The sequence below is a fragment of the Stegastes partitus genome, unplaced genomic scaffold (assembly GCF_000690725.1).
Source record: "Stegastes partitus isolate 25-593 unplaced genomic scaffold, Stegastes_partitus-1.0.2 Scaffold150, whole genome shotgun sequence".
Classification (NCBI taxonomy): Eukaryota; Metazoa; Chordata; class Actinopteri; family Pomacentridae; genus Stegastes; species Stegastes partitus.
In genome coordinates this window covers 135,129-151,799 of record NW_007577881.1, presented here as the reverse complement: position 1 = coordinate 151,799, position 16,671 = coordinate 135,129, and the positions used below count along the sequence as shown (strand labels likewise).

The following is a 16,671-nucleotide window of genomic DNA, read 5'->3' as shown; positions in this document are numbered from 1 at the left end:
CAGCGGTTGGTTCAGGGGTGCATGACGGCTGATCTCAAATCCCGGCTGCTGAAGCTGAGCCGGGCTGCGAATGAATGGCTCCTTTCCAGGATTGTCACCTAGCAACCAGCAGTTAATCACATGAGGTGAACTTCCCCACCGAACCCCCCCCTCCCCTCCTCTCCCCAACACTACCATCACACACAGAAAAACAAACCTCACGAAGGATGCTTTACAATGCAGGAGGCTGCTGTATCATGTTGGGTATTTTTAGAGTTGGCAGCAGTCTGTGTGTCTTGCATTTCAAAAATAACGCTGTGAAGGGAAATAGATTGCCTTCAGTGTTTGGTAGTGGTTGAGTTCTATTTGTTGTTTGTGCAGGAGCTTGAATCAATACTCGGAACAAAGTGTTTGAACAATCGGAATAAACAGAAGATGTTGTAGCGTGTGATGTTTCATAGCAGAGTGATCACACCGCAACCCGCTTGAGACAGACGTCACCGGGTTTTGGTCAACCCTAACCTTAGTTTAAATTAAATCAACCAGTTCTTAAACCTCGCCACTGCCCGCTAGTCTTGGTAAATATTCTGTAACTTATCACAAAAGGTAAACACAATGCTCCTTAAAGGATTATGGACCCTAAAGATGTAGTCATTATTTTTACAAAAATATTAAAATAACCTTATTAAAAGTACTGAAAACAGAAATTTTAAGCCATGAACACAGTAAAAAATGTGATTTTTAACATATTGTTTTAGATTTATTTACTTCACACTTGCAGAAGTCCTTCAGTCAGTCAGTCAGTAGCTTGTGTTACTTCTGTTAGCAGCAGCTGTTTCAGTCAAACATCTTCTATAGCCACTAATCAGCTGTTGGCATTTTCTTTTGGGGATTCTTGCCAAATCGTTGCAGAACTCAGTCAGTTGAGCGAAGTTGGAGCAGTTTGTGGCATGAACCTCTTGATTCAGGTCCCAACTCAGACTTGGCCAAAGCAGTTGGCCTTTCAGCATTGCTTGGTTGTTTTGCTGGGATGCTTTTTAGGTAATTATTGTATTATTTGACACATTTTTGGCTCTGCATGAAGAATTCCTTCATTGGTCTCAGAATGATGTGGAGTTGTCCAGATCCTGAGGAAGAAAAACAGGTCCAGATTTTTCCCACCGCTATGCTTTACTGCCAGGAGAAGAGTCTTTTGGTGCTATGATGGCTTCTCACCAAACATGGCGGCTTTGATTGTGACCAAGCAGTTCAAATTTGGAGTCGTCTGTCCACAGAATTTGGCTTTGGGTTTGTCCAGATGCTCACTTGGAAAGGTTTCTGATTGAAGCATGCACATGTCTCCTACATGCAGGAAGACAGGTCTGCAAATCTCTAGATGTTTAGTTTGGCTTGGCTCTTACCTGATTTGTACTGTTTCTTGGTATTTTAGTGGTCATATTGCCCTCCCGTTTGCCTCACAGTGGATGGCACTCAGCTCTTTAGGAGATGATTTTACAGTTTTCCCCACACTGATGTGTTCTCGCTACCTTTCTTCCTGACGTCCTCTCTCTGCATGGCCCACCTGTATGGATGCGCTTTGGTAAGACCTGGTTTCTTCTCTGTTTTAATCAGTGCTGCTCCAACTCTTTCCTAAAGAGCTCTCATTTGATTGGGCTGTTTCATCGATGAATTAAGCACCCAATTATGTCCAACCTGACCTTATTACATTCCTGATTGGATCAATGCAGCTTGGGGTTCGCGTGCACATGGACTCATTCTTTTTTTTTAAATTTAGTTTCCTGACGACTTGACTGATTGCCTCTAAACAAATGTGAACTTTGTTTTATATATAAAATCCTGGTTAAACAATAGAAAACCTGGTTAAACAATAGAAAACTAAACTGCTGAGGGGGTGTACATACTTCCTCTCAGAATGATGATGTCCTTAGCAATGCTTCAGCATTTTGGAAGTGAATGTATTTGCATTTTTTATGTATATTATGTATTTATATATCCGTCTATTGAAAATGATCCCAACCAGGGAAAGCAGGGAAACAGCAGAGGTGACTTAACCACCTACCAGCCCCTCTAAAGCAAATTTTATATTTTATATACAGCATAATTCCCTATATATTGAAGAAATCCTGTATTTTTGTTTAATCCTAAATTTGCTTTTTTTATGGGGTATTAACGTGCCAGACTGCACTGTAAATTCCCAACTCATTCATGATACAAAATGTGTTTGACAGGTTGTCTGTTTCTTGTTAAAGTGAATAGTGTCTGTTAGCTCCTTAAATAACCCTAAAACTGAAGGGAAAACAATGTGCTGTCATTCTATAACTGACACTTGTGGCTGCAGCCAAAGTTACCGTCTCCCTTTAAGAAGGGATTTTGATTCTTATAAATAGGGTACGTTATTAACATTGCACACTGCCCTTCTTTGCAGCCCCAATTTGATTTAGGCTAATAAGACCGGTACCTAAACGCCTTGCCAAGTGGAGCTTGAAAGGACAAACGATAAGATACACCTTGATGCTTGTGAGAACCATGAATCACATTGATAAAGGCACTATTTCGGGGTGAGTGACCAGCGGAGACATTACAACTGGCAGTCCATTTGTACAAAACTGGAGCACCTCTCTGATGAGGGAGCAGATGTCCTTGCCTTGAATCCTGCAGCCAAATCATGGGGAAAAAAAAGAAAGAAAAACATGGCAGCTATGTGCAGGATCTCAGCTGGCAAAGGCATTTGAAAGTCCAATTTGAAACATTTCTTTGCACTCTTGGCTCTGTTGTGACGTCGGCTGGTCTGAGGAGCAGACTCTTGGCAGGAACAATGTCTTAAAGGGTTTGATATGACAACAATCAGTATCGGTACGCTGCTATCTCGTCTTGTCGCAGAATGTGTAAAACCTCATTACTCAGATCTTCAATAACGACCTTTGTAAATGTACGAAACCACTGTTTGAGCCACATGCCGTCATGCAAGTTGAAATCTGTTCTCGCTTTTGTTCGACTGATGAGAAATCCACTGATTCAACAGCACGTGGCTTTAACATGGCCTCCACATACTCTTCGCACTGGATCTGTTTCTATAATACGTCTTGTTCTGATGTAATGTCTGTTTAATGGGGAAGGTGGTTAGAGAAGTATTTCACACTTGCTCCTCCCATCACAGATGTTCAGTTAAATTTGGCCCAAGACACCTGCAGCAGCCACAGCAGGAAGTTCTGGTGCCCAAAAAGCACCCGCCTCCGCAGCTGCTCACAACAACGATCAGAGCTGCACATGCATATGTGTCTTTACTACATTTACACTGTGTTTTACAGCAGGCAAATTCCTAACTAAGCACTTTTTTTGGAGTGTCTACATTTATGTTTCAGGGGAAGCATTATTTGTAAGATTTAAATCAAAGGGGAAACTCTGGTAAGCATGAATGTAAGCTATTATTTTCTGAAGAATGTGGTGAATTTTACCATAAACCTCTCGCAAAGCCAAGACTTTCCTTGATTTAATCACTTTCCACGGCAATCACAATCTTACACAAGGACCCAATCTTACAGTGAATGAGCCCATGCAGTCTGCACGATTGGTTGGGCATGTAGTCAGTAGAAGTGTTCCACTCTATTGTCAGACTGAAACTAATCATGTGCGAGCTTATACTTGAGGATTTTTTTAAACAGTGTACTGACAAATAGTAGCTCAGACCCCGTAAGCAGTCTACCTTTATCTAACCAAGGTTCTGTGTTAGTCATTGTAATATTACTCTTTCAATGTCAACAGTGCAGCTACATTTAGTGCTTCATAATTAAATGTGCAAATATAGTCCACTAATTGTAATCTAACAACCCATGGCTCTATGCCAGAGCACATTCGTCGCATCCACGCAGACGGGTTTAGGTAGCCAGGTCAGCTAGTTTATGACATGCAATGAAAGTGAGGCGAGAAATCCTCCCGTCCTACTGATCCCGGATTACCTGCGGTTAAAGCAGCTTACAGAACATGTTATGCAGGTTAAATAGGTGACTTCAGACCACTGCCTGCTTGGACGTTGTTTCCCTTCAGCGGATTTAACTCAAAAATGTCTCGGGGAAGCAACCAGCATGCAAAAATATACTCGCGTCTGTCTGCGCAAATCAGACACCTGGCAGACAATTCCCCCTGGCATATGTATACAGTCTGTCGTATAGATTAGACTGTAACCAAGGGGATGTGGTGAAGTGATCCTCTGCTCTGTGCACGGTGTTTATGAAGAGGAGATTAGCCGAATGTAGCTGGCTATTTGAGCATTTCTGCATAAAAAACAACCAGAAAATATGCACACCAAATATCACCATAAAACCCTCTTTTTTTATGTACGCAAGCTTATAGTATGTATTGAATATAGATGTGAAATGCGAAACTTATTTTTCCTACGTTGGAAACGAGTTATACGACAAAATCGCAAGGCCTAATTAGAATATCTCTGCAGCTGGTCTAATCAGACTATTTCCGTTGGGGATATGCAGGCCATTATACCAGCATAATTGTCTTTTATTTTTAGTGAGGTACATCTCTTCCTTATGCTAGGGTGCCGTACCAATACCTGTTGTCTTGCAGGCAAGAAAAATAAGTGGGATCTCTGTTTTTGCAGGGAGGCAGCTTTGACATGAATAATCTAAAAAGCTGCAAGGTTATAAAACAGTCTTATCTCATGCACAGTGGCTCAGCCAATGCTCTCCTGTCCAGCTGCTTGCTCAGTGGCTTCTTTGAACAACCGGCTCTCATGCAAAGTTTATGAGGAGGGGGGCGGACAACTGTGCGGCGATCCGCTTGTCTGGTTTTGTGTGTGTGATCTTTGAAACGGACTCGACTCGACGCGGGTGTGATGTCATTCGCTGTCTGTACACGTCACCGACTGAAAAAAGGCTGAGAGGCGGCGAGAGGAATGTTGTTTCTTTTTCACACTACGCCAGAAGATCCTGCGCTCAGTTAGTCACGGCAAAGTGTGTGTGTGTGTTTTTTTTAATGCCACGTTTTGTTCACACCGTGTCGTCCTGTCCTCCAGTTGTGCGTGCAGATCTCGAGAAAAAGCCGTGACTCACGAATCCACTAACAGTTTACGTAGCAAAATCTGTCAGAATATACACGACGGATGTGAAGTTGAAAGAAGTTCTATCAGTATTCTACATTTAACTTGAAATTGCTAATAAGCCATTATCTATGGTTCTCGCTCCCAGTGGCATCATGTCCTCAGTGGTTTGCTGTCCCAGATCCAACAACAGAAGTTCGAGAGTTATAGGTTTAAAGAGACCTTCACCCACCCCTGTAACAAGACTAGACTTGTTTTGGACTTTGGAACTTAATCTCTCACATGAAATCAATACATTTTGCTCTACTTTGACATTTGGGATGAATGTGAGGCTCAGTTTCGCAGGCCTGGCCCACACAGAGGACTATCTGCGCCTCAGACAAGCGAACTACCAACCATTGTGCCCACACATCGCTGCTAAGGGAAGGCCTGAAACTGCACATGAGAATACTCGCTGTAACACATGCACAATGATGAATCTCACAATCTGTGCTCCCACACAGATGGTCGCTGCATTTTGTCATCCCACTGTCTCCGGTGCATTCCAAGCATGCAGATGTTGTGTTCGTTAATTTGTTAGTCATTTGTAAATTCAGTTGGAAAAAGCAGCCGAGCGTTTCCACGTCAGCTGCAAGTCAGACTACCAGTCGAGATGCATCACCTCTCCCTCCCACCTAACTTGTGCTCTTGTTCATGACCCCTGCGATACACGAGAAATCAATTTATCTCCACACCCATCGCGACTCATGTCTATCTATACCACCGGGTTCTGTGGTGCTGATGCATCGTGTGGGGAAAAAGCCTTCTGGCAGCAGAGGAGCTCTTCAGGTGAAAGCAGGGTACTAAAATAAAACGGTGACCAAACTACCCAGAGAATAAACACATTTATGCTCGCCAAGCTACAAAATCAAACCATTTCCGACATCCGACTTGCTGCAATTCACAAACACGGCAGCAGTTGTGTCCAGTTTTATATTTATAACCCTTTTTTTTTTCTCTCTCTCGCTGGTAGAATGGTAGCCAGTCGTCTGTACACTGTATCCATGACAACTGAGTACTCAGTGATTCGTATTCAACTTCACTTAATGTCAAATTTAACCGAAGCCTGTTAATACTTCCAGTGGAGAGAAGGGTAATCTTTAAGATGCTGTGATGTCATGAATTTGACATCATCACATTCAGACACACAGACGATGATGCTCGGAGCCAGGAACCCGTCTTCGTCCTTCCTTTAACAAAGGCAGCTGCACTGTCTGTTTTTACATAAGTGGCTTTGAATGTACTTTTGATGTAATTTGTTTTATAATTCAACGATGACGACAAATTGCACAACCAGTTAGAGAGAAGAGTGTCTGACAGCGCAGAAAGTGGCGTTACATGCATAATAAGTGTTTTTCCTCTGCATCATGGCAGCCCTGTGTTTTATGTCAACACCAGGAATGCAGGGCATTAAAACATGAATCACAGCTTGTTTTTTGTTGGGTTTTATTGCTCAAGTTTTTTTGGGGGGAGGGCCTAACAGTGCTCTACAACATAGCAATCTGCAGACATTTACATCTCAAAGATCTGAATGTGTATAGTGAAAAACAGATGTGGAATGCAGAAAAAGAAAAGAAGCTCTTTCATGGTAATGGACACTTATCTCCCCCCACTTACGCCACTCTTACTATCTATGCCGATCCTGCAGCTAAGAAACCAAATTACAAGCTAATTGATGGGTTTGCTCGGTGCCACTGGGCCCCATTTAGGGATGAAAGTGCTCTTTCGCTCCATGTGCCTCTCTGTCCCTCATTCATATTGAAATCAGGAATAAATATGGATAATCAAGCTTTTAAACATTTTCAAATGTAACCATCTACTGCATGCAGGCTTCCTCACTGTTTTGGAAGAATTACTAGGATCACTGTGGGGAGTGCCCTCCTACACTTTTTTCTAACATTTAAATGGTGGGGTATTTGTGAATTCAACATACGTAAGAGTCTGTTCCAGTTCTAGTAGCTGAAAATGTCACTCTGTAATTTTATTGGGTCAACTGCAAATAAACCAGATCACTCAAAGTTGTGAGATTGAGGCTTCTGAAGTTTACAAATTTAGAAACCTGGTGGTGTAAAAGCAACATCATCTCCATGTGAATGAGCATGGTGCATGGACTGTAAAATGTGACAAAAGGCTTTTTGTAAAATAAAAACAACATTGCAAACCCAGGAATCTGACTGCTACTGACCAGATCAGTGTTTCTGACAGGACGCTGCCCACACAACTGATGTCTTTATCTCAAGTCCTTTCACGCTTTGACATGCACAGCACGACCCCCCTGTTTGTAAGGCAGTGTGTGTGCTTCTGTTTTTGACATTACATACGTGAAATAATGCAGACAATGACACAAACCTTCAGCCACATGGAGTTGATCACTCATGAAACACGTTTACCACAGTCCACAACATGTTATTCATTCATAAGAGGAGATTAGATTAGATTCAACTTTATTGTCCTTGTGCAGAGTGCAAGTTGCACGACAACAAAATGCAGGTTAGCATCTAACCAGAGGTGCAAAAGAAACAGTGAAATCTAAAAAGTGATGGCTTTAAGGGCAGCTTGAATGTGCTAAGATGTACACAGCATGAACAGCATTAACTGTGCATGCAAGTGTGCAAGACATATGAATAACCCAGATGTATGAGTAGCATCTGGAATAGGGATGTATACAGTATGATACAGCATTAACAGGATGAAGAGTGATATGAACATGCTAAGGATATAAGTAGAATAAGCTGTAGGTGATAGGAATGTGCAAGTTAAAAAAAACAATATAAAGACAGATGAATGAATATGAGGACAGCAATAAATTACAGTATAAATAGTATTTATATTATATTATAATTACATATAATAATTGCATACACTTTTCATTACATTTACTGATCAGTGTCCGCTACTATAAAATAATTTTAAAAAATGCAAAATGCTATTAAACTATTTTTTACGATTTTAAAAACTACTGGCAAATAAGTAGGACATTTATTATATTTTACTACATATATGTGTTCTCTCTTTGTTGCATTAAGGCACATATAATTAACATAATTATTGTATATATTCTGATAAGGCCTCCTATTACCTCTTCTGTAAATAAGAACATTGGGTTTGATGCCAAAACAGAACTACATTACCCAGAGGGCCGTGCTGCAGTATAAATAGTAACGAAATGGGCGTTCCCGCGGTGACATGTGGAGGAGGTAAGAAGAGGATTGTTGCCGAGGACGCATTCAGCTGTCAGAGATAACGCCGCTCAGGCTGCTCTTACCTGGAGTTTCACTGCCATGGACTTAACCGAGGATAGCGCTGTGGAAATTATCCTGTGCTGACCCACTTCTTCACGCGTTTCCGTCTCTCTGCGTGTGTCTTTTGACGCCTTCTTTCATTCCTTGCCAGGTAAAGTCCTTGTATTCTGGTGTGTAGTTTTTTTTTTTTTCTTCAGCTCGAGCTTTGTTCATTTTGTCACTGAGCATCCCTGTCAAGGAAGTAGCCCACGCGCTCATTTGTTTCTGTTGTTTTTTTTTGCTGCAGCGCGTGCGATTGAAAGAAGAATGAAAAAAAATAGGAAGAGATTTGACATTTGGTTTAGCCGTCTTGTTTGAGTCCCGGAAAAAAATAGTTTAAATGTGTCACTAGACGTTGAAATTACTTGACATTGGGGTAAACATGAAAAAAGATAGTTTGTACCTGTGTGGAGAAGAGAGGCTCAACCGAACCAGGGTAGAAATGACCTTTATGTTGCAGATATGTAGCCTGCCCATGTTTATCCTTTATATGTGGTATAATGTGATGCTACATTGCTACACACAGTGTGTGTGTGTCACATCCTAGCATAAAACAAGAGTAAAACTGAGTGTAGGTGGTTTTGTCAAAGCAACTTCCTCCTTAACTAAAAAGAAAACAGAGCATTTAGTCAACTTTCGCCCTTTATAACTGGTGTTTCCTTCACACAGGCTGGTATTGTCTCAACCTGGAAACATACTGCTGACCTAAATCTGAGATGTATTGGTTTCACCCAGCTAACTATAGCACAGAGCACACTGAAACTTTATTTTTCTTTCTTCTCAGGTGTATTTCATTGTTTCATTCTGCCTCACAGGTATCAGAGTCGTCATACAGGAAAGCTGATGATTCATCCCGTAGTTCATCTAAGATTTAAATTTACAAGAAAGAAGCCACATCAGCTATATGCACTAGATGCATTCACTAGAGTTAATATATACAGTTTTAACTTTGGACTATTGTGGCTGATCTTACAGCAGGTGGTGCTCTGAGGATGGGCTGAAAAAAAAGCATCAGCTAGTCTGGACTCAATGGGACACAAACCAGCAGCAGTAGCAAAGTCAATGTCATGAAAGGCACAAGGGTTCATGTGGGTGATTATAGCCACTGCTGTTTGGCTACATCACCAGCCAAATGTTTAGTTTTACTTGATTAATGACGCATACAGCATTTCCACAGTGCTTATTGTTGAATGTTGTGTTGATCAGTTAATCAGCTTGTCATTTCATTCAGAGCAGCTTGTAACATCATTCATAAAGATCCAAAGATTTGCGATATGTTATGATGCTGTAATGACTTGTATTGTGACTCTTTTGCAGGTGCCGTAAACCCTGAGAGGCCATGTCGGACAAAATGTCCAGTTTCCTCCATATTGGGGACATTTGTTCCCTTTATGCAGAGGGCTCCACCAGTGGATTTATCAGCACTTTAGGGTAAGCCTGCTTTTAGGTTTTTATGTGGGTTTTCATGACTCTTTCACCACCTCCACTTTCCACTTACCTCATTTTAAAACGTTCCTGGTGAGATTGCTGGCTAGATGAAGCTTCAGACAACATTGTCCCAGTGTACAAAACACACAACTATAACACAGCACAAGCTACAAAAACAAACACAGTGACCCATGTAATGATTTACACAGTTTACTGTTTGGAGCCAAAGAGATGGTTGTGCAGAAGGAATAGTAATATATTCATGTCATGGATGGATTCAGTGCCTGTGTTTGGTGGGTGTCAGTTACTGTCCACATAAGCATTCCAGGTTTCTTTAGTTATTTCGGAAAAACACAGGAATCTTTTAGAATATTTCTAGAAAAAACACAAGTTGCTTTCAGGTGCTTCCAAATAAGTTGAGGTATGCAGCGTCAGGGATGGACCTGAAATAATTGTTGCACGAGAGAGGGAATTTATGTTGAACCACACTGAGGACCCACCTCCTCAGAAGGTATGTGGACTGAGCTCTCTTGAGACTTTATTTTAAATAACTCATTGTTTAGTCTTAGTGGCGACTGGGGCTGAACAGATATTGTTTTTTGAGAGCTGATACTTATTATTCGTAATCAAGGAGACTGATAGCAGATATTTGGAACCAATATACATTTGCAGTAAAAATAAAATTCTTGTTGTCAAAATCTAGAATAACACAAACTCTTTAATACATTTATCCTTCAGCGTTGATATGATTACTCATGACATCTAACCATTCAGGTAATGCCATCAGCAGGTCATTGCTCATTGCTGCTTTGAAAATATAAATAAAACGATACAGGTAATCAGATGCTTGCTGAATGTCAGATCTGATAATCGGCCGGGTGATAATCAGATGACCCCTACTAGTGACCATCAGCTACTTAAGCTCAAGTACAGTAATAAGCAGAGCTTACTGTATTCGTTCTGTTGTAGATTTGGTTGCAAGAAAGAACATCATATTTAACTACAGTTAGAATTTTTATCAGTCAGTGCTTTTACAAAAGGCCTGACACAGCTTTGTTTTTTAGTTTGTTTATTTATTTTACTTTAAATTTAAGGACACCCACGTCTGTACCTGTTGCAGTTATGGTCACCTCATGAGTGAATGAAGAAGATAGTTTGCCTTCAGATGTCTAGTTTCCCTTAAAAATCAGTGTGTAGGATGTTGTGGCATACAGCGATAAGTTTGCAGATTGCTACCAACTGAACGCCCCTCTCTCACCCCTCACTTTCCAAGTGAACAGTGTCACCTCACCAGAAGGCCCTCTCTAGAGCTAAAGGTTTGATTCATCCATTCTAGGCTACTGCAGAAATGTAGCAGCGCACCATGGTGGCTCCATGGAAGAGGACACTCCCCCTCTGTAGATGTACAGTGCTCATTCTCAGATTACAAAACACTAATGGATTCATGATGATGACTACTACTTCTGCTCCTAGAGCCCTCTAAGTTCTACACACTGGTCCTTTAGCCTGATGCCTTTTGTTTTTTTGTTTGTTAGTTACCCAGCAGTGTACTGAATCACTCCAGATAACACTGTCTGCAGAATGTTACTATTTAAGTAGTGCTGGATTGTGTAGCTGTCGCTTTCCTTTTGTTTTTTCTTGATATTGTGTGCCTTAAATTACCCCGTCTCTTCCGGCTAACACCATTTATTTAAGCAGTCGACATCCCTCCTCTTCCCTAATTGTAGGCGAGGAGTTAAAAGTGCGTCTCATTATGTGAAAAGTGAGCAATCCCTGACATACAATAGACAGTTACAGAAATAACACAGGGCTAAAAGAAGAACATTGATGTGAACGTCCCTTTCTGGCTTTTCCTGGCATTTTAGGTTCTGTATTCTACACTTAGCCTGTCTCTCCCCAGCTTCCCTTCCATTTTCTACCCTAGGGAGTTTATTTTTCTTCTCCCAAGGTGAAACTGAGCACAGCATCTGTATTTTCCTGTCCTCCCTCTCCTTTTTAAGTGCTGCAATCTCCCTCCTCTTGCCATGTCACCACTCTATTTGCAACTCACCAGAGGCCGTGCCCACTTCCTTGCCAGCTTTCTGGAATTGTGGTTTTTCACAGTTCAGTGTTGTGCATCACCCAACATAGAAAACAAAGGAGCGTGCAGCTTTACAGACCGCCACCATGACAGAGCTCAATTGTCAAATTCCCCATCTTGTGTTGTCATGCCAAGTAATCACCCCCTCCCACCCCCACGACTGCTGTGAGCGCTCTCTGTTAAAGAGGAGAGCTTAGAGGACGTAACTATAAATAGCATCATTGTATTAGGTGTTGCTTTTGCTGTCAGCATCCTGAATGACCCCTGAGTGACAGCTGGAACCACCTGGACCACCGCTGGCACAGAGAGGCCGGCGGTCAACGTCTGAATGTAGCCGTGATGCTCCGTCCCTGAATGCCAGAGCGAGTGTCTTCTTGACCTTGGAAAACAATAACTCTTGAAACTCCCGTTCCTTTTGGACCTTGGCCCATCAGTGCATCGGTGTGATCAAGGCTATGGCTCTTCCTTCCTACTGAAAAGATTCTCACAACCATGTGACTTCTTCCTTCATCATAACAGTGCTCCTGCGGTGCAGTGTGTACTGCAAGAGCTATAAAAAGATTGAACTGACTGGACCAGCAGGAGCATCCTACAGAGGTGTTGTTATTTGTGCTGATCTACTACCTCACAGTATTCCCAGAGGTTTCCCCAGAATTCCTTGAAATTACAGCACTATTGTGTTTAAAAAAAGAAAAAAAAGGAAAGTATTTAATCTACATTTTTTGAATAATGGGGCTAAGTTAGAGTATGATGAATGAATGGGATCCAGTTAACGTTGCCACATTCATATACAGCTATTAGAAACATTTTCACATGTTTTCATAGCCTTTTGAAGTGTGGTGTTGGAGAGGTTTAGACTGTCTGATGTTATTCCCTTTGAACTTAGATGTTTGCGCAAGCTGCGTCTAGATTCTTTTTAATGTTCAAAGTGAAGCACTTTCCTGCGTCTCCAATTTGATGTTGAAGTGTGCGTTAGGAATGGGCATAACAGTTCAGATTAAATCAGTTTATGTTTACTATTTATTTATTTTTTTAAATTTTTTGCCTTTTTGCCTTTATTAGACAGGACAGATTAGAGAGACAGGAAAGTGAGAGAGGAGAGATTGGGGGAAGGACTTGCAGCAAAGGGCCATGAGCGGGATTCAAACCCATGGCCGCTGCATCAGGGACTATAGCCCCTGTACATGGGTCACCAGCTCAACCAGGTGAGCTAAAGCGGCGGCCCGGTTTAAGTTCACTATTGATTAATTTAAGTCAACTCTAAGAGGATTTGAAAGTTGTACTTCTGGTTGACGTTTTTGCTTTCAATTTTTACTCTCTTTATCCAGATTATTTTGAAAACTGTGCCCATAGCTGTAATTCATTTTAACTAGATATTTGTGTACTTATATTATGTTTCAGCCAATATTGTGTTTTTTTCTTATGGGGTATGGTCACCAGATTTCAAGTCTCTTTTAATCTCATCAACACTTTTTCCTTTAGTTTAAATTAAAGAAAATGAATGAATGCATGAGAACAGCTGCAAAGTCACGAGTTACCAATGCTGTTAAGGACAGAGTGGCTGTCCCCTAATTAGGCAGGAATCCAACAGCCTTGGGTTGAAACAGCACAGGCTGTTGCGTGGTTGGGGGCCTTAGGTGCTGGTGAGACAATGAAATAGGATCCAGGAAGTCCAGTTTGAGTAAAAGATCTGTGAATGTGAAGGCTTGTCAGATGCTGAAATACTCAGACAGAATTTTACGACTCCCATCGCAGTTGCAGCTATTTGATCTGTTGTTATAGCAACTGTATCGTAGATATACTGTATTTATGTTGTACAGACACATATTCCACATCTGTACATGTATTTGATTGATTAATTATGCCTTTAATTTTCTTGTTTTTATACAAACTCTTCCCTAGAAAAGGTTTATCTTACTGTTGCTGAATAAACTATCGTAAACAACTTTACGATAGAAAGGTAATGTTTGATAGAAACCCAATACCTGATGATTTTCATTGGAGTAATTAAAAAATAAATAAAAAATGGATGCACAATCTGCACGAATTGGCAAAAGAATCCACATTGTGTGCTATTTTATGTAAAATCTCATTGCCATTTGAATTATGTTATAATATTTATGTATAGAAAGTAAAGGCTTTGTGGATCTTGCATGATGTCTTGAATGACTGACTCATTAAATTGGTGACTGTGTTCACAGGCTTGTGGACGATCGCTGCGTGGTACAACCAGACACGGGTGACCTCAACAACCCACCCAAGAAATTCAGAGGTAAGGCCTGGAAATCTCATGTGATAAGTGACGTCTTAAGTCAATAGTTATGATCACTGCTGCCTGTTGCATTCAAGATACTATTGGGAGAAAGAGCTTTAATCTCAGTGCTGGTTTGATAGAGTTTGGGATAGCTTAAGGAAAACACAGAGCACACCTAGATCACTGATGTTATTTTTTTTGTATAGAAACCTAATAAAAGCTTGTAGCATGGCAGTTTTTAATATGATCTTCCAAACTAAGACTATACAAGTGGATCGTATAATCTCTGGACTGTAGCTGCCTCGTCAATAAGTAGTCTATTGTGCATAGTTTTGTTGATTGTTTTTAATTTGGGTAATTCTCTCCGGGGTTCTTTGGCTTCCTCCCACAGTCCAAAAACATGTTGAGGTTAATTGGTGATTCTAAATTGTCCGTAGGTGTGAATGTGAGTGTGCTTGGTTGTCTGTCTCTAAATGTAGCCCTGTGATAAACTGGTTATCTGTCCAGGGTGTCCCCTGCCTTCGCCCTGAGTCAGCTGTGATAGACTCCAGCCCCCCGTGACCCTAGTGAGGATAAAGCGGTGTATAGATGATGGATGGATAATTTGTTTTGAGCTTCACAAGAGTTGGTTACCTGATTCTGTTAAGTTGTTCAGGATGTAGTTAGCATTAAAAAGTGTATCGTTACATTTTCGCATCATATTGGTTTCTCATGCTGTTCGATCCATACTAAAAAGCCATTCAGAAGATGTAGAGTAACTCTGCTGCAGAGGAGCCCCTTTTGTGTTCAGAACAGCTTGAATTCTTTAAGGCCTTTTTTTGTTATTTTTTTATTAATAAGGTATTCCAAATGCTCTGCAGTAATTTTGCTTCATGCTGGCTCAATAGTAGATTTTAAACCACACATTTACTCTGTGATCTTCCACTTCCACTGAAACATGATGAACTGTAGTGAAATTTTGAAGCTGTACAGGCCACTTGATTTCTTTTGGGATAGCTAAGTAGATAGGGAGCATACTATAGGAATGCAAATATCTAAAGCAGTGAGCCTCCAGTTTGATTCCCAGCCAGCTGGAGCTTTACTGCATGCCATTTCCTTCCTCTCTGTCCTGTATTTCCTGTCTTTCTCCACGTTCCATCTAATAAAGGTATAAATTACCAAAAAAATAAGTGAAATGAAACAATGCTGAGATATTAACGGTCACGCTGGAATATCAGCTTGTTGAAAAGCCTTTATGAAAACGGACTCACTGTCGCCACAAGCACCTTGTTCCAAGCAGTGCCTGAGAGCCCAGTCATAGTCCTTACCTGCGTCAGAAATGGAGTAATAAAACATTTGGCACACCATTACACAACCAACCCTGTTTGACACTAATGCATCCATAAATTTGTGCAGTCTTTACTGCATATTCTGACTGTATCATCAGTCACTACAGAAGTGGACATCTTACTAGAGGACAAGTTGTGTCACTAATTCACCCGCTGAGTGTATTTTCAAATTGGCTGTTTCTTTCGTGCGGTTGAAACCACTTCTAGATGTTTTGGCAGGCTTCTGAAGAAGGTCTTAAGTTGCCAAGGTAATTTCCATTTACTCGGAATAGTGTTCCCTGCAAACTGATTAAATTGGCCGCGCAGAACCATATTTAACATGTCCCTGTCGAGTCACAATTGATGCCTTCATACGTCAGAAAGAGAAGAGTAAACACACACACACATATTGGCATGCACTCCACAACACCCCTGCAGGTGTGATGTGGTATCAGGCATCAAGACAGAACCCAAGGTTTTGCCCAGAGCATCAAACTGCCTCTGCCAGCCTGCCTTCTTCCCATCCTCCTGCCGTCTCTTACCCGGTAAATGATGCACAAGCACACGGCCGTCCACATGATGTAAAGGAAAACGTGATTGATTAAATCAGGCAGTGTTCTTCCAAAGATCCATGGTTCAAGTCGGACACTTTTGTGCCCACTGTGGGTGCTTTGGCAGTGGGCAGGGGTCAGCGTGGACACTCTGACTGGTCTATATGCAACCCCATACACAGCAACCTGTCCTAACACCTTTCTGTCATAACTAGCATTAAGGTTTTCAATAGTAAGCACTCCAGTTGTTCTTCTGTGAGATTGGACCACATGGGCGAGACTTCCATCCCCACTTTGAGGAGGTACTAACCACTGCTTACTGGGAACACCTCACAAGACTTGCCGCTTTAAAGACGCTCTCGCCCAGTTATCTAACATCACAGTTTGATTCTTGTCAAAGTCGCTCAGATCCTTATGCTGCACATTTTTTATTCTTCAGTTACAAGAAATGACAGTTCACTTGCTGCCAAATATAGCCTGAGCGTTGACAGGTGTCATTTAGTGAGATAATTCATTTTGTTTACTTCACCTGTGTGGTTTTAATGTTGTGGCTGGTCGTGTGTGTAATATATGTCCGTCCAGTTGCCCAAACCTTGTCTCAACACGTGGAAGCAAGAAACGGCAGACGACTTATTTAATACTGAGAGTTACCAGTTTCTCAAACAGTAGGCCTTTATTTTCAGTCTGTACTCTTCTAGTCAG

The 16,671-nt window shown here is 41.3% G+C and overlaps 1 protein-coding gene across 1 annotated transcript in view; it reads left to right on the top strand.

Moving 5' to 3' along the window:
* The first annotated feature begins 8,319 nt into the window (after positions 1 to 8,319).
* LOC103355429 (inositol 1,4,5-trisphosphate receptor type 1-like) overlaps positions 8,320 to 16,671 on the top strand; it is a 91,926-nt gene continuing 83,574 nt past the window's right edge. Inside the window, exons 1-3 of the mRNA XM_008279225.1 lie at positions 8,320 to 8,461; positions 9,667 to 9,780; positions 14,059 to 14,129. Of these exons, the coding sequence (XP_008277447.1) occupies positions 9,689 to 9,780; positions 14,059 to 14,129 (163 nt within the window). The 5' untranslated portion in view covers positions 8,320 to 8,461; positions 9,667 to 9,688. The remainder of the gene's footprint in view (positions 8,462 to 9,666; positions 9,781 to 14,058; positions 14,130 to 16,671) is intronic.